Source organism: Dipodomys spectabilis, unplaced genomic scaffold (genome assembly GCF_019054845.1).
Source record: "Dipodomys spectabilis isolate Male_0828 unplaced genomic scaffold, ASM1905484v1 ptg000297l, whole genome shotgun sequence".
NCBI lineage: Eukaryota > Metazoa > Chordata > Mammalia > Rodentia > Heteromyidae > Dipodomys > Dipodomys spectabilis.
Genome location: NW_024870974.1, coordinates 4,037,200 through 4,061,067, shown reverse-complemented (window position 1 = coordinate 4,061,067; position 23,868 = coordinate 4,037,200). Strand labels below are relative to the sequence as shown.

The 23,868-nt window shown below is 34.9% G+C and overlaps 1 protein-coding gene across 2 annotated transcripts in view; it reads right to left on the bottom strand.

The window, feature by feature from the left end:
• The window catches only part of Tbck (TBC1 domain containing kinase), a 122,581-nt gene that overhangs the window by 62,507 nt on the left and 36,206 nt on the right, over window positions 1–23,868 (bottom strand). For both annotated transcript variants that reach the window (XM_042701620.1, XM_042701619.1), the window contains exons 10-21: window positions 21,877–21,938; window positions 20,662–20,810; window positions 18,628–18,766; window positions 17,057–17,156; window positions 16,370–16,419; window positions 16,072–16,201; window positions 13,513–13,611; window positions 11,414–11,476; window positions 10,440–10,566; window positions 8,820–8,870; window positions 7,471–7,554; window positions 727–812 (exon numbers count right to left, since the gene is read on the bottom strand). In XM_042701620.1, the coding sequence (XP_042557554.1) occupies window positions 727–812; window positions 7,471–7,554; window positions 8,820–8,870; window positions 10,440–10,566; window positions 11,414–11,476; window positions 13,513–13,611; window positions 16,072–16,201; window positions 16,370–16,419; window positions 17,057–17,156; window positions 18,628–18,766; window positions 20,662–20,810; window positions 21,877–21,938 (1,140 nt within the window). The remainder of the gene's footprint in view (window positions 1–726; window positions 813–7,470; window positions 7,555–8,819; window positions 8,871–10,439; window positions 10,567–11,413; window positions 11,477–13,512; window positions 13,612–16,071; window positions 16,202–16,369; window positions 16,420–17,056; window positions 17,157–18,627; window positions 18,767–20,661; window positions 20,811–21,876; window positions 21,939–23,868) is intronic.

Sequence of the window (23,868 nt, the reverse complement as noted above, 5' to 3'; positions counted from 1 at the left end):
ACTCAGGGCACTGTCCTAGAGCTCTTTTGTTCAAAGCTAGCAATCTACCACTTTGAGCCACAGCTCTACTTCCAGTTTTTGAGCGGCTAATTGGAGATAAGAGTCTCATGGGGGATTTTTCTGCCCTGACTGTCTTTGAACTGCAATCCTCAGATCTCAGCTTTCTGAGTAGTTAAGATTACAGATGTGAGCCACCAGTGGCCGACTCAAATTCAAATTTCAACAAAGTTTTGAACTGTAAAAAGAGACTCCTCATCACTGTTTCCTGGCTAACTTTTGGGTGTCCATTCTGAATCTTAGCTTGATATCAACCCAAAGGAGCTAATAGAGGAAGCTAAACTCTGGCAAGGCTATGAAGGCACAAATCAAGCAAAATCTAGAGTAGTTAACCATTTTAAGATTTCACTTAAATATGAATTTCCTATTTCTCAAAAATCAGCCCTGAAAAATCATAAAAATCAAGTGAAAATCCTTAACAGTACAGTAAGACTACTATAAATGGGTTTCCCACATGATTTTATACATTAAGTATGTAATAAGATACTCTCCTAGCACTTACAATAAGGATACAGAAGGTAGCCAGAGCATGACAAGCATTATTTAGCAGCAGTAACTTGCTTAGATAGGGATTTCTTAGGACAACAAAAATTATAAAAATATATTCATGTGCTATGAACCTCTGCTTTTCTTTTTACTTCATGTTTTCCTAATGTACCATGTACTCACATCAGGAATGAAGCCAATCTCATTGAGATGGTTACTCAGCTCTGGATCATGGAAGGCGATCATCTGTGAGAACACAGTCAGATACTCTGAAATGACAGCAAGGTTTAAGATAACCATTGTCTTTACAAATTACCTCAAAGACATTCAAATTCAAATAAATTATAGCTTAATTTATATTCTAATAAGAATTTTTCCATGAAGCAAAGATACTTTAATAATTTTCTAGTTGATGTTATTCATTTACTGATAATTATTAAGCAAATATACCAAAACTATTCCATATCAAAGTGTTTGCCTTCAGAAATATGTTGATTTTTGAGTTAAAAATATGCAATTTCCTGTTAAATTATAGAAATACTTCTTTAGTAACATTAAGTTTCACATTTATTGAAAGTTCAGATAGTATAGCAAATCCTTATATGAGAAATATTTATGAATAAGCACTAACAAGTAAAAGTTATGCCTTAATTCATTTATATACACAGATTTAGACATCTATTCTTGTTTTAATTCATTCTAAGAGTCTGCATTTGGCATGTTAGGAGTAAGAACAGTACGTTAATTGAAAGCAGGCACATGGTAGGTAATTAAAAACACCTACTTTCTTATCCCATTCGAATTCATAGCTTTTGATCAAAATTCCTTTTATTTTTATTTATTTTTTTCGAGCTGAGGACCAAACCCAGGGCCTTGCGCTGGCCAGGCGGTGCCCTTCCGCTGAGCTATACCCCCAGCCCCAGCTTTCTTAATTTTAACACTCTTTCAATAAATTATTTAACCAACTGATCATCTACTTAAGCAACACAACAATTTACTCCACACTAAATAACTATCCTACTTTTACTCATTTAAAACCCAAAATTAGTAACATAAAAATTGAAGTCACAATAACTCAATGAAGATTTTTCCTTAATTATCATCTTATTGTTTCCTTCAATAAAGTTACATCTACCATTCAAATCAATTATTTGACAAAAGCAACGTCTAAAAATACTGTTTTCCTGTTTAACATTTGAAGAGACAATAGTAAATCCTGTACTAAGTAAGCAGCATTATTTCTCTCAACTAAAACGCTGCTCTGTTTATGAGCAATGTTGCATACTATGGAAAGGAGAACATTCAATCAAAACATTAACGTGGTGCTAGACTGACACAGTGATGATGGGAAATCACAGTACTGAATGAACTAATGTCAATCTTGATGCCTACTAAAGAACAGGTTATTAATGTTTCCTGAATTGTTTCTTGCACTGCAACAAAATTCATTAAATCAACATATTTTCTCCCCTTTCAGAGCAAGAAAGCACAATTTCTAACAGCTTTAAAAGTTACAAATCAAAATGAAGACCTAGGACAAAGCTGATGGGCCCGGAGAATTTTTAGGTTCTTTAACTCTGTTTTTCTCCTTCCAATTTGTGGTGGTATGTTGAGAGTTCCAGTTTACCCACAAGGTATGTAAACTCAGCCATCATAAACATTCAACTGAATGTTGATAAGTATATAGTTATTAATTTCTAGCTTCTAAGAATCATGATTCATTTTAAACTAGAAATTCATGCCACAGGCTGTTCTCCACATAATGCTCTGATTAAACAGCATTCTTACTTGAGCCTGATAAAATTAATTACTATGTGGATTTACATGGTTAGCTAAGGATCTCCTGAGACCAAATCCATCATGGAAATATGTTCTCTGTTTCCTGCCAAATACTGTGGCTGAATTTATATATTATAACTGAGCACTCACACATAGTGGTATATACATTATTATGGATTATATATTACTTCACATGTGTAAATATAACCTACAAAGTTGGCTTAGTTTTGGCTGTCAGAACATGTTCCAATGAGATACAGAATATCCTCTCTTTTTCAATGGGAGATATTACAGGAGCTATCAACACTGACACATTCAAGTTATTTCAAGAAAGTATTTAAAACTTCCCTAGAATAAATAAAAAAATATCAAAAGGCATCGGAAGTTCATGTCTGTATTCTTAGCTATTCACAAGACAGAGATCTAAGGATCATGGTTCAAAGTGGGTTTAAACAGACATGAGACTCAAATCTAAAGAACCAGCAAAAAAAAAAAAAAAAAAAAGTAGGAGCGAGGGTGAAGAGGTAAAGGGCCAGTCTTATGCATGAAAGCCAACATCCTAAGTTCAAGCACCAGTACTAGCACATGTATTTGTACACATACACACACATGCACACATGCATATACACACATGGATACACCAGCTGATTTATAAATAAAACTTACTCAGTTAAACTTTAAGTATAGTGTTTTTATTCTATCAAACAAAATCATTTATTCTTTTGTGCAGTTTTTTTTTTAAAAACACTCATTTCCTTTTCTCATTTATTCCTCATTTCTTGGCATGGAATTCCTTGGCAAAGGGTGGAAGATTATCTTAAGAAATTCAGTTTCAAAAGTAGTATCTGGCAGTGCAATTAGCAATTAAAGGACTAAATTAACTGACATGTGCATTTTTCCATATAACACATATGGTTAGTATCAAATTAATTTAAAACAATTTACTTAAAATAATCTGTCGGTTGCTTAGAAAAATACACATGAATACTTAACGTAACAGTAAAGAACATTTATTGGGGCTTAAAAAAGAGAAAAGGTAAGTAGCAATTTAAATTTCAAAGGAAAACAAAAAATACAACAAAAATAATACTTGTAGAAAAAAGTCATTAGAAAATTGAGTCATCTCATAATTACAATATCAGCTACAAAAATATAGTTGATCAATTTAGTAAATAAAAGTCTTTTTGGCCTGACAAGTATTGTAGATTACACTGTGTTTCATATCTATTTTAATGAATTCAAAAAGCACAAAAATGTTCCACATGTTGGAAATTTACTATAAAGATGCCATACACACATATGAAACAATAACTGGGAAATGAATGTGGTTTGTTTGAAAGAGGACCTTGCTAAGTAGTCAAGACTGGTTTGAAATTCATTTGAAGCCCAGGTTGGCCCCAAACTGGTGATCTTCCTGACTCTACCTTCTAAGTGCTAGGATTACAGGGTGTATCACCACACCCAGCTGAAATGCAATTTGTGGATGGTGTATAAATTCTGTATTTTGAAAAAGGAACCATATCAACCAAAACAAATACTATATTAGATAAGACAACTAATAGCTCTCTGAGAGCTGTCCATGAAGGCTGGTAAAATCAAACCTTCTAAGCAACAGTCTAACCAGCTTACTCAGTGCTTTTTTAACTGTTTGAGAATTCTGCAATATTTTCATCTTTCTCATATATAGGAAGCTAGCCAGATAGTATGCTTTAATGTAGAGCCAAGACATCTGTAAAGGATAGTGTTCAGGTTTTTATATTTGACAGCTCAGAAAATATTCTGGTTTCATGTTAGCTTTAAAGATAACATTATTATATTGTTGACATTTCCTTTTTGTTTTGACTGTCCTGGGGCTTGAACTGAGTGGTGGTAACCTTGAGCTTTCTTTGCTCAAGGCTAGTGCTCTACCACTTGAGCCACAACTCACTTCAGCTCTTTTGGTTTTAAAGGCTTTTAAAAGTTATTATAGCCGCACCAGTGGCTCACGCTTGTAATCCTAGCTACTCTGGAGGTTGAAGTCTGAGAATCACGGTTCAAAGCTAGCCCCAGCCTGGGCAGGAAAGTCCATGTGACTCTTATGTCCAATAAACCACTAGAAAACCGGAAGTGGTGCTGTGACTCAAGTGGTACAGCACTCACCTTGAGCTGAAGAGCTGAGGGATAGCGCCGAGGCCCAGAGTTCAAGCCCCACGACCGACCCCCCCCCAAAAAAAATTATTTGAAAACATTCCATCAATTTCACAGTAAATGAAGAAGTTTGGGATCCAAACGTGGTTTAAGGTTATTCACTAGTTCTTTTTTTTATTATCACATTGGAAGCCAATCCATAATGTAAACCTACCCATGGGAGGAAAACATGTTGGTGAGTTTCTAAAACCCTGGGCTCTCACTCTAATCTGCCATGTCTGGCATTACAATGACCTAACTCAAGACAGAGGATGTTATTTCTACGTGAAAGTTTTTCTAAAAATCATTAGCTTTTTCTAAAGAGTATTAAAGCTTTTGGCTAGAATGTGAGCACCCTGCTCATACTGTATGACTTTTAAACACTTTTATTTTTATAAATTCTAAGGAAAATGGCTACATTGGTATCTTTTTTTGTTGTTCTGGTGCTTGTTCAAGGACTTGAACTCAAGAGCCTGGTCATTGTCCCTGAGCTTTTTGCTCAAGACTAGCACTGTATCACTTTGAGTCACAGCTCCACTCTGGGTTTTTAGGTGGTTAGTTGGAGATAAGAGTCTCACAGCCTTTCCTGCCCAGGATGGCTTTGAACTGTGATTCTCAGATCTCTGCCTCCTGAGAAGCTAGGATTATAGGCATGAGCCTCCAGTGTGCAGCTATTGTTGACATTTTTAACTGAAGATTAAAAATTCAACATTTGAGCCCATGTGAATTGCTCATGCCTGCAATCCTAGCTACTCAGGAGGCTGAGATCCAAAAGATCAAGGGCAGAAATGTCTGAACTCTGTATCCAAAATAACTGGTCTGGAGCATTGTTCAAGTAGTAGCACACTAGCCAAATAAGTATGAGGTTCTAAGGGCAAATTCTATTACCACATTAAGGAAAAAAAATAAAAGAATTCAATGTTTACATTGTACAAATACTAAAAAGATTATTTTCTCTTATCAATCTTTTTAGTCTTTAGTCAGTATTTGACACTGCACAATTTGTGACTTCTTCTGGCTATCCAAAATGATATTAAGGCTACTTGTTTTGTTATTACTGGAACCTTATAGTATCCTACCAATTCTGGAACCAATAAGATAATAAGGAAACTATGAACAAGTGCAGCACATCCTTTTATTTATAAAGCATAGAACCACTCTAAAGGACATCATTTTACCAGGTCTCTGAAAGAGGTATTAATGACTGTTGAATATGAATTACTTTCCTTACTAAATTAACCGATAAATAAAAAGCAGTTTTCTGATTATAAAACAATCCTACTTGCCAGGTGCCAGTGGCTCATGCCTGTAACCCTAGCTACTCAGGAGGCTGAGATCTGAAGATCACAGTTCAAAGCAACCCAGGCAGGAAAGTCCGTGAGACTCTTATCTCCAATAAACCACTAGAAAAGTGGAAGTGGCATTGTGGCTCAAGCAGTAGAGCGCTTGTCATGAGCTGAAGAAAGCAGGGACAGCGCCCAAGCCCAGAGTTCAAGCCCCATGACCGACCAACAACAACAACAACAAAAACCAACAATCCTACTTAATTATAAAAAGACCAAGCAAAGCCTGTGCTTTCTAAAAAAACATTTTCATATTAATACCAATTTTATAAAAGTTTTCATGGTAGGAATGTACAGGAAAATGGGTATATCAATTAAAAAGCAAACATTTCAAGATACAAAGGTAAGCAAAGAAAAGCTTATACAATAAAACATACAAATACTTGTCAAATGTTTATATTTTAGGGTTTTATAATCTTTAACCTTAGGTGTGAGGAAAATTATATTTAGAGAAATAAATGCTTTTTTTTTTTTTTTTGGGTCCGGTCATGGGGCCTGAACTCTGGGCCTGGGCGCTGTCCCTCAGCTCTTCAGCTCAAGGCTAGCGCCCTACCACTTGAGCCACAGCGACATTTTTTTCTTTTTGCTTATGTGGTGCTGAGGAATCGAACCCAGGGCCTGAGGCATGCAAGGCAAGCGCTCTACCACTGAGCCACCTTCCCAGCCCTCTTTTTTTTTTTTTGTCAGTTGTGGGGCTTGAACTCTGGGCCTGGGCACTGTCCCCGAAATCTTCAGATCAAGGCGAGCGCTCTACCATTTCAGCCACAGTGTCACTTTTGGTTTTCTGAGAGGTTTACTGGAGGTAAGAGTCTCACGGACTTTCCTGCCCAGGCTGGCTTTGAACTGTGATCCTTAGGTCTCAGCCTCCTAAGTAGGATTATAGCCTCCTAGGATTATAGGCATGAGTCACTGGTGCCCAGCTTAGAGAAATAAATTTTATACAAGTATTTAAGCTTCATTCTTGAGTATCTGTTTGACTCAAAAATACTTCTTTTTTTAAGTTCAGTTTATACTAGGCTCCAGAAAATTTCAGAATGCTTTAAGTTTACACGGACCTAAAGTCGGTCAAGATGAGCTCACACATAGGTTATGTCTGATGGGAAAGGTATGTTTAGGAAGTTAAAAGAGGAGTATATTTTTTTGGCAATGAACAATGCATTTAGAATGAGATGAATGACAAATGTTTTAATACTCAACTTACAAGTTATAAAATGCTGGGATTAGAGACATGGTTTAGTTGGCAGAGTGCTGGCCAATTAGCAAAAACATCAGGCACTGAGTCTGAGTTCAGGTCTTGGACCAAAGATGGAAAAAAAACAATGCGTAAAGTTTCTTTAACTTCACTATTCACTTGCTCCATGGTGAACCTTTTTTTGTTCTCTCATGAGAGAGAATAATTTCTTATTTTCTTTAAACTACCATGTCTGCATTTGAGTTCAATTTAGATCAGGTATTAAATAGCTGTAAAAATACCATAAATTCTTTATGAATTGAAGGAAAGCCTAAATTCTCATTCTTGAATTTGGTGATGAACTACCACAATATTCCTTTGGGTCTAAATCATAATTGAATTAATTAGATATTGGTTACTTTGACAAAAGACTTGCCCAGTAAAAAGGCAAGAAAAGGTATTGCTTACCTTGTATTACATGTGAGTTATCTTTCAAAAAGAAGTTATAGAGGTATTTGGGGATGAAGGCAGACATACATGCATAAGCCAAGGCTGAGAAAAAATAAGTCAATAAAAAGAGTGGTTAATAGGGTAAACCACCAGGTGTCAATCAGCACACATTTTTAAATTTACTATTAAATATTTATTTTATTAAGTGCAGCAAATACAAAATTAAAACATAAAATTAACAAACACTTCTATTACTCAAAATATAAAACATTTTGATAACTATTTTAGTAACTTCAATTTCAAATTACTGTTGAAATTCTAATTCCATAAAATAAAATCTTAGTTGCTTGAACTTTGTGCTTTTTAAATGAGATTTGTGAACATCATTGTTATTAATATAAACCTCATGATATTTAATATTGCCGACTGGATTTAGGAATATCAGGTAGAACCTATAATTTCAAACAGAGAGCCTTACCATCCTTGTGGCTGTGCCTAACTACAGACTAAAGCTCTAGTCTAGACAATCAAGAAGCGTTATCAGAAAATGGTTCTGTTAACAACCATCCAGTGAAATTCCAGCTCTTTGCAGTTATACTATCTTTATTCAATTTCAATTAACTGTGAAAACTGACAGAAAACAGAATCAGAAAAGATGGAGATTCTGACACTAGGAATCTAGACATATTAGCATATGCAGTCACTTGCGCTATTTGTAATATAGAGTTGTGGGATTTTTTATTTTGTTTTTAGTTTAACAAATACTTATTGAAAAATATACTATGGAAAGTTATTATAACAAAGGGAAAGAAACAAAATAGCCTGTCATTAACAAGAAAGCTATCTTACAATAGTTGGAATAATAATAAACAAATAATTGGAATACAAAACAGACAAATACATTTCTTAAACTACAAAGTATTGAATAGTTTTAGAAAGAAATTTTTAACTGTAAAGTATGTTAAAATGACAAGCTCTGAAGACTCAAAATTAGGGATAAACTCAATAAAATCAATACTGATTTATTTCCAAGTTTTATAAAGGCAAACTTAGATTAAAACTAATTTCTATAGACTCTCTCAAGGTTTATAAAAATGGACACCAAGTATGTAAATGAAATGAATAAAATCAGCTCAATTCCCACCAATGTTCTAGTGAACTCTTCAGTAATAAAGCAAGTGAAACTCTTCAGTAATAAAGCAATTCTTTGTTATCCATAAGTGAGTCTCACATAAAATTTCACAAAATTTTATAATTTCTATAAAATAGGAAATAAGAATCTTAACATAAAAACCAAAATCTTTCCATATTTGAACCAACACTTCAGAAAATATCTACAATGATAGCTTCAGTGGAAAGAGACTTACCTTCATTGTTGAAGTTTAGATATAGGAATGGAGCACACAGAGAGTCAAGACCTGATATAGGGGGTTGGAACAAAGGAGTAAAATGATTGCATCCTGAATGGAAATATACAGATATATATCTTAGTTGTCATCATAGTCTCAATGATTATTGTTACCCACTTCGATGTGGGTGTTACTTCATGAGTCATTGCTATGTTTTCATAAGAAATAAATAGCAGGGACTGCCACATAATAAGTGTTCAAAATTAGTTATTATCAATTATTATGAGGTAAAGAATAACATAGCAATAAAAAATTGGAATATAGTCCCCACTTCTGACTCTTGTATATTTTTAACAATAATTGTACATCTTCTGGTGTGTACATCTAGATAGTGGGTCCTTACTTGCCTTCTTCCTCTTTGGAACAAACAAAATTCTTCAAAAGTTGAAAAGCACACACATATGATATATTTTACTGATAATAATACTGTTCATATACTCTCATGTTGAGAGAATACATTAGATCTACTTAGTGAGTTAGGAGGATGTACTGAGCTAGGAAAATAATACCATCCTTTATAGTGTGGCCAGTACAAAACAGAATATTCAACCATAACAACTACTTATAACAAGACATTTAAAAAATATGACCAAGTTAAATCATGAACTTATTAATGACCAGAGGACAAAAATGGGAAAAACTAAAGCTCAGGATTAAAGATACCAGTGCAGGGCAGAAAATAGACTGTACAGCCTAAAAGTCTAGCCTGTGCTTTATTTCTTAGTAGCTACTATAAATAAAATTTAAGGATCATTAATGAGTAAAAAATCTCAACGAGCCCCAAATTAGTTGAGGCATAAAATTATTATTACTTGTATAAGTCTTAGAAAGTGCATACACAAGCTGGGTGCCGGTGGCTCATGCCTGTAATCCCAGCTACCAGAGAGGCTGAGATCTGAGGATCGCGGTTCAAGCCAGCCTGAGCAAGAAAGTCCATGAGACTCTTATCTACAATAAACCACTCAGAAAACTGAAAGTGGAGCTGTGGCTCAAGTGGTAAAGCACTAGCCTTGAACTGAAGAGCTCAGAGACAGTGCCCAGGCCCAGAGTTCAAGTCCCACAACTGAAAAAAAAAGTGCATACCCAGAGACTGTATGAGCACCAAATATCCTACTTTCCTAACAATGTGATTGCAGGTTTAATTTTCAGTTTTATGTATCTAAGTAATAAATACAAGAAATTCAGATTTGTAAACAAGCATCGTTTATAAACTTCTCAAAAATGAATCCGTTTTTGTGTTGACTTTTTTCAAAGTAAACAAAATTTGATGTTTAATTTTAAGTTTAAAAATTGTTAATCATTCCAGATATGTGTGGTCATGCCTGTAACCCTACCTACTTAGGAAGCTGAGATCTGAAGATCACAGATCTTTGAAGATGGTCCAAAGAAAAATGTCCATGAGAATCCATCTCCAATTAACCAGCAAAAGCCAGGCTAGAAGCATGAGTGCCACTTTGAGTGAGAAAGCTAGGTCCTCGGGGCCCTGAATTTAGGCCCAGTATGAGCCTCTACACACAGAAATATGCTAGTCATACACAAAAGACTCAATACTTAAAGAAAAGTCTCACTAACAATTACCTTGCCAATACACAAGATCAGGATGAGATACTACCCAAGCTTTTAATACACGCCTGAATTTTGCATGACCTTCAGGTGATGATAAGAGTTCATCATACTGATGACAACGAGGAATATCCACTTCAATCTGTAGGCAGCAAAGCAGTAAGATAAAACTGTGACACAGCAATCCCCAAAGTCCTTTAACTTTATTAATAAAATAAGAGCAGAAATTATAATAAACATTTTAAAAATACAAATTTTAAGATAGTCCAACACTGCCTCAAGTGGCTGAAATTTTTATCAATCTTCTGGAAACACAAATGCACATAGAAGTTCTAGGTATATACTTAGGGGAAACAGTTTTAAAAAGGAATGTGCTAAAACAGTTTTCAAAAATACCTCATTTTATAAATAGGTCTAAATAAAAAGCAAATTATGTTTTTACTCTTGGAATATGCTATAATCTTTTATTGCATCATAGCCACTGATCTTTCTGTTCTTCTCTTCAGGCAAAAAACGACTTTGTTTTATGGAACTCAAGCCTTGTACTTGCTAGGCAAACACTTTACCACTTGAGCCATGTTTGCTTTAGTTATATTTTTTTAGATAGTGTTTTGGTCAGCCTCAGACTGTCATTCTTCTATAGATGTCTCTGGTAAAGCTGGGATTACAATTGTGAACCATCACACCCAGCTTATTTGTTGAGATGGGGAGAGCGTCTTGCTAATTTTGTGCTCAGGCTGGTCTTGAACTATGATCTCTATCACTTGAATAGCTGAGACTGATGACAGGCATGGGACAACTCTTTTTTAAGTTTTTAAAACAAAAGTAGTTTAAAGTATTGTGGTAACTAATTTCTGAATATGTTACACTTTTTCTAATACCTTTTGTATTTGGCAGTGGCTAAACATTCATAATAAAAAGAAGAAAATTTTTGAAAAAATGTAACCATTTGGCAGAATTACCCCCCAGGTTGCTTAAGAATATCTTACCTGTCTATCTGTAGGAATTGGAGTGTCTTTATCAATTGCATCATACTTGGCATGAATAGCACCCTGCAAGAAAGAAAACACAAAATGTCACTTTATTATATCCTTAATATAAATGTCCTAAAGGCTTGGGATAGATTTTGGAGTTTTTCTAGTTTGGGAATTTTCACACATCTTTTGAGTTGAGTAGTCCTAATCAAAGACCAAAATGCAAGATACTCTGAAATACAAAATTTTTTGAACAAGGTATTAATTATTCAATATAGTTTTTTTTTAAAGATTTTGGAATATTGTCAAATTTCTGATTTTTACATTTAAGGATCAATGGGAAAACCTATTATAAACATCTATCCTTTTTTTTCTTTTTGCTTATATGGTGCTGAGGAATCGAACCCAGGGCCTCAGGCATGCAAGGCAAGTGCTCTACCACTGAGCCACCTTCTCAGCCCTAAACATCTATTCTTTAAAAAAAAGAACCTATCTAAGTACAGACATGTACATGCTAACCTAAATGATACCTCAACTTAAGACAAATTCTTTACATGTCTGATAACGAGACAAAAGTCTGTTACAAGTCTGAAAATCTGCCATTTTGCTGACTCAGAATGTATAAACTATTCAAAGGAATAGTAATTTAGTAGCAGGATACAGAGGTTTAAGATGAAGTCGTTACCATGGCCTAACAACTTATTTATATTTTTTCAGCTATATTGTTATAGAAGCAATATTTGAAGCAATTACTTTAAATTTGGTTATGTATTACAAGATCATGCACAAAAACTTACTTTTCTGCCTTACCATTATAGCAGAGAAAGAGCCAGGAATTTGATGACATTAGGTGCTGAACCAATTTTTTGAGTCATCCAATTAATGAGAGGTTTGGAAAACCTGACACCAAAATTGCCTAATAGATTTGGGATCATAATGTTCTACAATAATTGATGAGTAATATATGGAATGGTACAAAAGGTTTTCTTTAATCAACAAAACTCAAAAAAATTTGTAGACTCTCATTAGGAGAATCAAAAGTGAAGAAAGGAAATTATTCCAACACAGGACTGAAAAGCAGTAACAAGGATTGCAGGAACTAAGACAGGGGGTTATCTCTACAAGACAGGGTAAAAAAAGAAATGACAGAGGCTGGAAATTGGCTCAGTGGTGGAGTGCTTGCCTCTCATGAATGAGGCCCTGCGTTCGATTCCTTAGCACCACATAAGCAGAAAAAAGCCGAAAGTGGTGCTTGTGGCTCAAGTGGTAGGGCACTAGCCTTGAGCTGAAGAGCTGAGGAACAGTGCCCAGGCCCAGAGTTCAGCCCTCCATGACTGACAAAAAAATAAAAAATAAAAAAAGATAGGAAATAAAATATGGCAAGGATTGGGCCTGGTATCATGACTTCAGTCACCAGGTTCTGTTAGTATTAAAAGCCACCCTGTTGTTGTGACAATTCTTCTTTCTTTGCTGCTACAGTTAAAGGGATGGAGAAGACAAAGTAGCTTCTGTTGACAGGATGGTCCAGGTATAACAGGCATTCCAAAAGCCTCTAAAGTAGGTTAGTTATTTTGACAAGGCACAAATTAACTGAATGATTTCTCTGAACTTGGAATTACTTATAAATAGGAATTCATATTTTTAAAAAAACAAAGCATACTTCTTCATAAGCTGTACTACCTATTTTTAAAAATTGTTTATTTATTGAGGCAAGTCTCATTATATAGATCAACTTGTCCTCAAACTTGCTCTATAGTTTAGGCTGGCCTCAAATTCACAATTCTTCTACCTCAGCCTCACTAGTACTGGGATTGTAGCCATATATGGTCATACCTAGTTTAGAACTTGTAACCAAAGTACATTTATAACATACCCAGATTTAAAAATAAACTCTACTTTCTGCAGGCATAAATATTAAATACCACAAATCTAACAAATTTTTGATCATATTATTCTATTCCATGCCTTTTCATGTATTTCACTGAAAATTGAAAAAAATTCTAATGTTCATATTTTACTATGTAATCTGATAATTTAAAAATATATGGAAAATATCAGACAGTTGAAATTATTTCTTGGTACTATTAATCAATTTCTAATCTTTTCTCTCTTACCTCAACTCCCAGAAGAGCAGCCCAGGTTAAGCCCCTCATAAGAGGAGGAATGTCAACTCTTGCTTCTTTCCAAATTTGATTTTTTTTATATGGATAAGCCTGTGACATGAAAAAAAATGCTCAAAAATTAAAAACATATCAATTATCTATTCCAACCACAATGAAACAGTACTGGAAACTATTCACTAGAAAAAAATAGAAGCTAAACAAATAATACACTTTTGAACAATAAAAAGGTAGACATATTACCCCACTGCCATGTATGTATCCAAAAGAAATGAATCAGTATGTCAAAGAGACATCTGCACTGCCATGTTTACTGAAGTAGCAACAAATTCACATTAGCCAACAAATGGAGTCAACTAGTATCAATTAACTCACCAATGGATAAAGAAAATGTGGTATGTACACATGAAATCCTGTCATTTGTCAAAGCATGAATGGAACAGGAAGACACGTTAAGTCAAATAAGCCAAGCACAGAAAGGGAAATATAACATGATCTCATTCACAGGTCAGGGTCAAAGAAAATGGAAGAAGAAGATATTAGTGGTGAGGAGACTAGAAAGCATAGTGGTAAAGGAGAGATAAGAAAAGTTGGTCAAGAGTATTAAATTATAGTTAGATTAAAAAAATGGTGTTCTAATCACAGTATGATGGCTACAAAGAATGAGAATGCACTGCACATTTGAAAAAATGAAAAAAAAGATATTATTTTCAGACAAAGAAATGACGTCTGAGGAGACAGACATTATTCCCTTGATTTGAAAAACATATAATATATAGAAATCACATGGTACTACATAAATATAGCTTTGTCAATTAAAAATTATAAAAATAAGAAAAAATGAAAAAGTATCTAAAATTCCCAAATGTCATTTTTAGTCTAGTAAGTTCTCAATATGTTAATGATAATGTTGAAGTGTTCTGCAGTTACCGGATCTGATTTTATTTATATAAGCAAAGGAATGGACTCGGAACCTTCAAAACTTGAAAAGTACAATTAGAAAAAAAGAGTTCATTCTTTCTAATTATTCTTCTTTATTTGGTAATCTAGGCAGAATAAGAGCTAGTCACATGGAACATGAGTATACCAGCCTCATAAAAATTAAACAAGAGGGGCTGGGAAGGTGGCTCAGTGGTAGAGCGCTTGCCTTGCATGCCTGAGGCACTGGGTTCGATTCTTCAGCACCACATAAGCAAAAAGAAAAAAGCCGGGAGTGGTGCTGTGGCTCAAGTGGTAGAGTGCTAGCCTTGAGCTGAAGAGCTGAGGGACAGCGCCCATGCCCAGAGTTCAGGCCTCACGACTGGACCCCCCCCCCCCCAAAAAAAATTAAACAAGATAATATATATAAAAGACTTTGTGGGGCTGGGAAGGTGGTTCAATGGTAGAGTGCTTGCCTTGCATGCATGAGGCCCTGGTTCTATTCTTCAGCACCACATAAGCAGAAAATGCCGGAAGTGGCACAGTGGCTCAAGTGGTAGAGTGCTAGCCTTGAGTGGAAGAGCTGAGGGACAGCGCCCAGGCCCAGAGTTCAAGCCACACGACTGACCAAAAAGAAAAAAAAGAAAGAAGACTTTGTAAAAATTTATTGATTTAAAAACTGTCCAATGAGTATAAACTATTGTGGCTTCTTGCATATGAATTTATCCTATTATTTCTTTGTTGCTTTTTATGTCCCTCCCCCACGGTATAAGCCCTGCTTTCATTGTATTTGATGGTGGTGTAATTTGTGGAGGGGAAGAGCAAAAACAAATTGTTTAAATAGGGATACAGGTGACTGCAACAATGAGATGTACAAGTCGTTATGTCGAAAAACGAACTTTACAACTATGTCCAAGGGTGGGTAGGGGTGTGTGTGGGGGGGGTGGGAGATGGGAAGGGATGGGAAGGGGAAACAAAGGAAGAGGCAACAATGCTTGATAAGAAATGTACTCATTACCTTGCCCATGTAATTGTAACCCCTCTGTACGGTATTTTCATAATAAAAAAAATTGCATTTTGGGGATAGATCTTTAGTGGACAATTATTAGAATACACAAAATTTATATGATTTAAGTTCTTGATAAATAATTTCAAACTGTTTTGCAAAATGGTTGAAGTTGATTGCAAAAAAAACGAGTTCTAGGCTCACTATGTATTTACTAATTGACTATATTCATAATAACTTGATCCATTTTTCTGTTTTAGTATTAGAGCTATTTTCTATTGGTTTAAAGTCTTCTTTAAAAAAGAAAGGATAACAAGATGCATTATACTTATAAACTGACATGTTCAATTGAAACCCCTTCATGCAATTACTTAAACACAATAAAAATTAAATTATAAAAAGGACACTAATCCTTTGTCTAAGATGATTTTGAAATATTCTCACATTTTGCTCTTATTTTTAATTTACTGTGCATATGTATCATTTTGATAGTTAAAGGAGGTTAATTGGAACAGTTAAGTCATAAGAATTAGTCTTCTTGTGGTCTCATGATTTGTCAAAAATCAAGAATACTGAAGGGAACAACTGCATATGGGCCTGCCCTCCACTTTCTATGTTAAAATCCCTACCTTTAGCAGCCTGTCAAAGAGGACAATTCTGTTTAGCTGGTATTCAGTATCCCTCTCTCTGATGATTAAAGGGAGAGTGGCAGCTGCTGACAGTTCATTACTGCTGTTTGAATGAGGTAAATTAGACTGGCTGTAAAAGAGGAAGGAACAAAAGTAAAGAAATGACAAAAATATGAAATTCTAGTAAATTAAAGCCTTTTTTCTGTTCAGAAAGTGCTTTTTAAAGAGAATGTACAAACTATTTACATATTTAATATAAATAGAAAAATGAGTGTAAAAGAGCACCAAATATACTTACTCATCTTCAAGTAATGGATAAAATGCTTCTCCACCAACATCTTTTAATCGCTGTGAATTTAAAGACAAAATATTTTATACAGTTAGTTTAGCAGCAACAGTATTTTAAAGGAAAATATTGTAAAATTATAAATATATATTTTCAGAAGTCAAAATCAATCAGAAATATTCAGAAAATATGTAGACCAGTAGTGCACATAATATGCAAAAAGCTAAAAACATGAGACACACAGTTGTACTATAAGGGTTAAGATCAATATCATAGTAAGATACTACTTTATAACATTGAATCAATATAAAGTATAGACAAAGAAAAAAATGAAAACACTAAATGATGGTGAAAAGATAAATTGATAACATGCTTTTTGTATCCACACATTGTGATATGTACTTGTTAATCCTAGCACTCAGAAGGCTAAGGTGGGAGGATTATGAATTCAAGTTCAGCCTTGGCTGTCTCAAAACAACAAATAAGCAAAACCCTCAAAAATATCTAATTTTTCTTATGTGCATGTGCAAACATCCAGATAACATGTACTAAAAGCTTAATTTACACAGATGCTATTTTACCGAAGTCTCATTCAGGGGTATCTATCTTTCTGGAGTTCTCACATATTTTATAAAAACAGGAAGACAAGGAGTCATATTTAATTAAAAATATCTTAAGGGTTATAAATATCATTCTTACATTTCTTAGCTGGCATAAGGACAATGTCACAGTAGTATCATCTAAAAGGGAGCTTCTGTCTCGACCTTGTCCAAAGCTTTCACCATCTTCAAAAAGGAAACTGAAAGAGATTTAAACACAAACACACATACACACCTATTATACTGAGCATACAACTGATTGTTTCTTCTGTCAAGAAAAAAAATCCACTGAACTTTTTTGTTGTTGGTTGTGAGTCCTCAGGAGCTGGGTGTGAACTCTTGCTCAATGTTAGTGTTCTACTACTTTGACTTATAGCTCCACTGCCGTTTGAGTGGTTAATTGGAGTTCAGAGTCTCAGGGCCTTTCTTTTCTGCTTGGGCCGGCTTTGAAAAGTGCAATTCTCAAATCTCTGCCTCCTGAGTAGCTACAATTACAGGTGTGAGCCATTGGCACCCAGTTAACATGAAACTTTCTTCTAAGTCATAATCCCTTTATTAAGAATAAATTTTAGATTAGATGATTGATGTCATTCCAAACAAGTCTTATTTTTAGATGTCTCTTGTTCTGGGATGAATACAGTATGTATGTATACAAGAATACAAAAGTGTTAAACGCAATTCTTTGTTCATGCACGTTCAATGATAATTATTATTGGCATTGTTCTATCCAAATGCATCCCAAGAAAGTGTATATAGATAAAAAATATCAAAGGAAGAGAGTAAAGGCACACTGAATGTTCTAACATCTCTGGGGAAAAATGATTGATAATAAATGTCTCAAATGTGACATGCATTTCAGATAATCTGTGTTAAGAATCTAACCTTCATACCATTTCTTCTTGAAAATTATCTTATTTCCAAATTTAGACTCATTTCAATGAAGGATTTTTGTGATTGAGTTTAATATCTAAAAATCAGTTTAAGAGGGTAAACAAGTAGAAATCTAATAACTTATTCAAATAATAAACTAGAAATGTGAAAGGTGAAAATAAAAATGACCAGATGATTTGTACAGTTATCTACAACAATCAAATCTGTTCTAGAATCTAAAATTAAACATTTAAAGGACTGCCAGAAGCTCAAGAATTTCATGTTCATGTTTTCATACAGATTGTAAGGCTACAAATCTGTATTTCATAGCTATAAAGTTATCCAACTTCCATTCTAATTTATAATATGGTGTTCTGCAGATTTTTCTGAACTATAAGACAGTAGCAATCTCTAAACGCTGCAGTGAGCCTACAAAGCTCTGTATATTTATAAATATATTTGGAAAATAAATAGTTCTCCATAATAAGAGACACTAGTCCGGTTTTTAACTTAAATATTATTGCTCCAGTTTTTAACTAAAATGAATATTGCTCTCAGCAGTATTTTTCATTTTTATCAATTATTGCAGATATCTCATAACACAACTACTTCAAATTTATTAAAAGAAAATATTCACTTTTTAAAAACATAAGAAAAATAAAAATATAAAATAACCTGCAATTAGGAATTCTGATCAAACAAGTGGTGACATCTATTTCTTCCAGAATTCTTTAGTTCGAATTTCTATGAAAACACACAAACATCTTTTTCTTTTATTAACTTTTATTTTTCCTTCCTTACTTGGGGAGTGTGCAGATGGGTGGTTTTGATCGAATGATTTCTTTATTAACAAGCTCTTTCTCCAAGTCACCTCCAGCCAAACACCAAAGATAATAAACTTCTTCAATAGATCTTTCTGCCAGGTAATCACTGTCTATATCTGTTAATGGTGAATTAAAAAGAATCAGCACAATTTTTGTTTTCTTTAAAATTGATAGCCAGTAATAGCTGAAATTCTGAAAAAAGGAAACTGAAGAGCAGGTTATCTATGTAAGCAGCCTGTGAGTTGTTCCCAATAACAGTACAGATTGAAAAATCAACAGGTCTTTTTTAGAACTGTTAGAGACTCAAGAACGTGGTGACAAATTATTACAACCAAGACTGGGTAATATAGTTACAAATTACTGAAGCACAGACTCATGAGCAGAAAACATCTCTGGAATCAGGGCTGTGAAAGAAAAACCCTGAACTATAATTGATGAATTGCTGGAGGGAATTTTAGCCTCAGACAAGTCAGATTAAAATTTCCAGTGACTCAAAAAGGGATCTCTCCACTTTTGTGATTTTTTTTTTTTTACCTTTAGAGGACAGTTAACAGTGGAGAAAAACAACCAGGTGTTTCTGGCAATGAGAGGAGGAAATAAAATGATCACGAAATACATTAGAGCACTGTTAGCAAGGCCTACCCTCATGATGAGTTAAGTCAATACCAGCCAGTCCTAATTTTCTTGAGCATGAGAGGGGGAAAGCATGCTATTGTCCTATAAATCTCAATAATGTACTGAGCTTGTGTGTCTGGGCCATGATCCTCACAGCTGCTTTCTATCTTTAGATAACACCAGTGGATGCACTGAGCTGGAGTGGGGTTTCATGTCCACATGAAGGTGGGCCTGGCTGCCAGATTCCATTCTCTTTTCAAACAATTTGAATGTTAATGGCTAAAAATAGTATCCCCCTAAAGACAGCTTACAAAGTAAAGATAGTTCATGAACTAAGCTCTTGGAAAGCTAGATCATTTCCCACATTCAAAAGAGAAAGTGAGCTGCTGAGGTATTACCTTTCTTTTCTTCTTCTTTTTTTTTTTTGGTGTGTGCTAGTCCTGGGGCTTGAACTCAGGACCTGGGTACTGTTCTTGAGCTTCTTTTTGCCCAAGTTTAGTGCTCTGGCACTTTGGCACAGCCCCACTTCTGGCTTTTTTTTGGTAGTTTATTGGCGTCAAGAGTCTCAAAAGACTTTGGATTGAAAGTACAGTCCTCAGATTTCTGCCTCCTGAATACCTAGGATTGCAGGCGTGAGCCACCTGTATCTAGCTACCTTTCTTTTTGAAACAGAAACGTTTTTCCTCAAAGAAACTCTCATGCCAAGGAGACTATTAGTCAACTTTAGTCACAAATCTGTTTCCTATAACAAGAGAAGCTAAAAATAGGAAATCTAGAAATTTTATTCCTTACATTGAAACTATAGAATTGGAATGTTTATCCTCTATACTAGGAATGCAAGCAGTGAAAGTACTGAGGTATATGACCAAAAAAACCCTGATCCATCCACAAAAGCTGATATTCTCTAACTTACATATAGTATGGACTTCCTATCAACATGACTTTACAGTCATCTATAAGAAATTATATGGAACATGAATCACATATAAGATTAAATTTTTGGGTCAGTCATCAAGGGCTGGGTGCTGGTGGCTCATGCCTGTAATCCTAGCTACTCAGGAGGCTGAGATCTGAGGATCGAGGTTTAAAGCCAGCACGGACAGAAAAAGTCCATGAGACTCTTATCTCCAATTAAGCACCAGAAAACCAGAAGTGGTGCTGTAGCTCAAGTGGTAGAGCATTGGCTTTGAGCTGAAGAGGTCAGGGACAGTGCCCAAGCCCAGAGTTCAAGCCCCCCAATTAACCACCTCCCCCCCCAAAAATCACAATTCCTATGTAATAATAAAATCCCATTGATATAAAATATACTTGTCAATAAATTCAAAACGAAGACCAGGATAAAGGGACTTTTTTTAGAACTAAGACTCATGATTGCCTTTGTTTCATTTATTATTACCTTTACACAACTGACTGATATCCTCAGGCAGAGTTAAATCAGCACATCTCAGAGAAGATGAGAACAGACTTGCAGGTTTGAAAAAGGGGGTGTATGAAGCTGATACTTCACTGAATACTTTATCCTTCATTAATTCATCTGGGGTTGGCCTTGAGAAACACAATTTAAAATACAGAGTGTGAATGAAGAGTATAAAATTTTTCTAGCAAAGCAGCACATATTCAAGGGGATAGTTAAAAGCCTTAAATACCTAATCACAGAAAAATAACAAATGGCTTCAATCAGTCTAGATGTCTATCTTTACATAATAAGCAAATGACAGTAAGCTGTTCAAGTATAATAAGAAATCACTGAGAAACCACTCTATAAAAGCTTTTAGTTTTATTTTTACCTGACTAACACAAAATTACTTTATTCAACATTGTAATCTGATCAACATATAGATCATTATCTTTTAAATCTGCTTCCTACCTTATTTAAGTATGGCACATTTATACAAAACTATTTTAATGTCATTCCTCTCTCCCTTATGTGTTCTGATAAAGCTATACTTTAAAAGATACGTTAGAATACTTCATTTATTTTTAAAAATTTGATTGTAAAGGTGATATACAGAGGGACTAGTTACATGATTCAGGTAATGAGTAAATTTCCTTTGGAACAGTGTCAACCCTTTTCCTCCTCCTCTCCAATTTTTACCCCTCCTGACTTTCCTTCCCCCCCACCCCCTCAAGTATAGTTCATTTTTTAATTTTCAAATATTATAAACTTAAGGAGCTTAGGAATAGCTGTATAGCCATAGTGATGTCATCAAATAAAAAAAAAAGCTTTACAAAGAAATACTTTTATATCAACAGTAATTGTTATTTAACATGTATCCAAGTTTACTACTATAATACATTATTGTCCAGTTTTTCTTTCTGATATTATCATTGAGTGCAGGAATATGGACAATCTAACAGAATTTTCTACTCAGAAGCTGGAAAATGAACTAATAATTCTATTTGTATGTCAATTTTTTGACCATAGTTTAATGTTTAATTATTTTTTATTAACAAAGTATTAGCACCTTAAAAACTCACATTTGTGACACTACTGTAATTATATACTATGATATTTATAAAGATCTTTAATTTGCTAACATTATAAAAACAGAATATAAGTTGCTTATATGTAAAAGATTTTGATATACTGCCCAAATCTTAAAATATTAACCTCTTAGAAGGATGAAAGATGAGACACTTCTTCAAAAGATGTACCACATTTTCAGGAAGCTCCTAGTAAAAAAAGAGAATTATTTTAAATGACCCACTTAAAAAGTACATTTTAATCAAATGTTTGCATCTCTATTGTTTTAATGAAAAAAATATTTAGGCTGTACACAAATCTATATTAATTTTTCAATGTGAAAAATGCAAGTACCAAAGAAGAAATAAACACAATTTTAAAATAGCTTACTATTAGATTCCAAGTAGGCAAAATAAGAGATTTTCATTAACAGACTGCCAGTGGTAATCTGTGTCCTCTACAAAATTCAGGTATTGAAACTTAATGACTTTTAAAAGATGATTAGATCACAAGGATCCCCTACCCACTTGGGAATCAGATCCTGTAGAGGCTCCTCACAGAATTTACCTAGCTTGTACTTCTGCTCTGTAAGGACACAGTATTCTTTCTGCCCAGAGATGTAGCCATTACCAGAAAAGTGAACCTGCTATACTTTAATCTTATGTTTCCCCAGTCTCCTACATTGTAAACAAAAAATTGTTTTCAGGAAAAAGGCATACATTTATTAATGTGCTAACAAGGGGAAAATGTAGCAGGGGAAATATCACCAGAGTGTAATCATCCACTGGCCAAACATGATTCAAAATTATGTACCCCTTTTCCTACAAGGTTGCAGAAAAATGGGGAATTTAGACAACTTTTAGGGGGAAAGCAATTAATTTTTAGGGAAAATAAACTGACATGGTGAATACATGAGGACCTGGAATAGAGTCCATTGTACCTGGCAAAGCAGACATCAGAGTTTCCTTACAGTGAAACAGGCTGAATAGAGAACAATCATTTATGATATGAGAACAATCACGCATGACCCAAATCTGTTCGGTTATGTAAGACTTTAGTCTCCCTAAGCAGAATACAAGTCTGGTCTTCTCTGTTTAGTGGTAGCCACATTCTCTTTTGGCGGATCTCTTCAGGTAGGTAAGGCACCTTTGCAGAAAATCTTTCCCCATACTGGGACTGGGAGAAAACAAGGAAGGTCAGAAAGACCTGGATTCTGAGGTGGGGCTAAGGCCTCTCAGCCTATCAGGGCATCAGCCCTCTGAGGGTGAGTGGGAGTCTAACACCAGTCTGAATCTGTGGGTTCCACATCACCAGCTGTATCATCATGCCTGATACTTCAAAACTGAACCTCAGTGGCCTTATTGTAAGATAATAAGGCAGGACCCACTATCAAGTCCCTTCTCTGCACAAGCATTCGAAAGTCTGAGATCCATAGTGCATGCTGAACGGACACCTTTCTCTGTTCCAAGAGGATTGTCTTTAATTTTAAAAAGTGAAGCCTGGTGCTGGTGGCTCACACGTGTAACCCTAAGTACTCAGGAGGCTGAGATCTGAGGATCATGGTTCCAAGCTAGCCGAGGCAGGAAAGTCCTTGAGATTCTTCTCTCTAATTAATCACAGAAAAAAACTGCAAGTGGAGCTGTGGCTCAAGTGGCAGAGCACTAGCCTTGAGCAAAAGAAGTTCAGGGAGAGTGTCCATAGCCCAGATTTCAAGTCCTAGGGCTTGAAAAAGAAAAGAAAGGGGCAGGGTGTAGGTGTGTGTGAATTGAGGTAAGTTTTGAGAAAAGTACTCTGAACATAAGGAAAGTAGGACTTGGAAACAGGCTGATTTGTAAATGTCCTTGTAGTAACAAGAGTAGGTTGATAGACCAAATAGTGTGCCACCGTTTACAAAGCTCTTCCATCTCCTTGTGCCACATCTGACATAAGAAATGACTATACTTCAGTGACAGAAAATGACTTGCCCACGAACAAGAGCCAGTAAACAGCTGAGGTCATATTTCAACCCTTAAGCTTAATTTCCAGATGTTTTTCAAATTTTCTATGAAAGTTTCAGCTTGTAAGGTAAGCGATGCCTGCTGATCAGGCTGGATGGTCTCCATTTGGCAGGGGTAAACATAGATCATTCTGAAGCAGAAG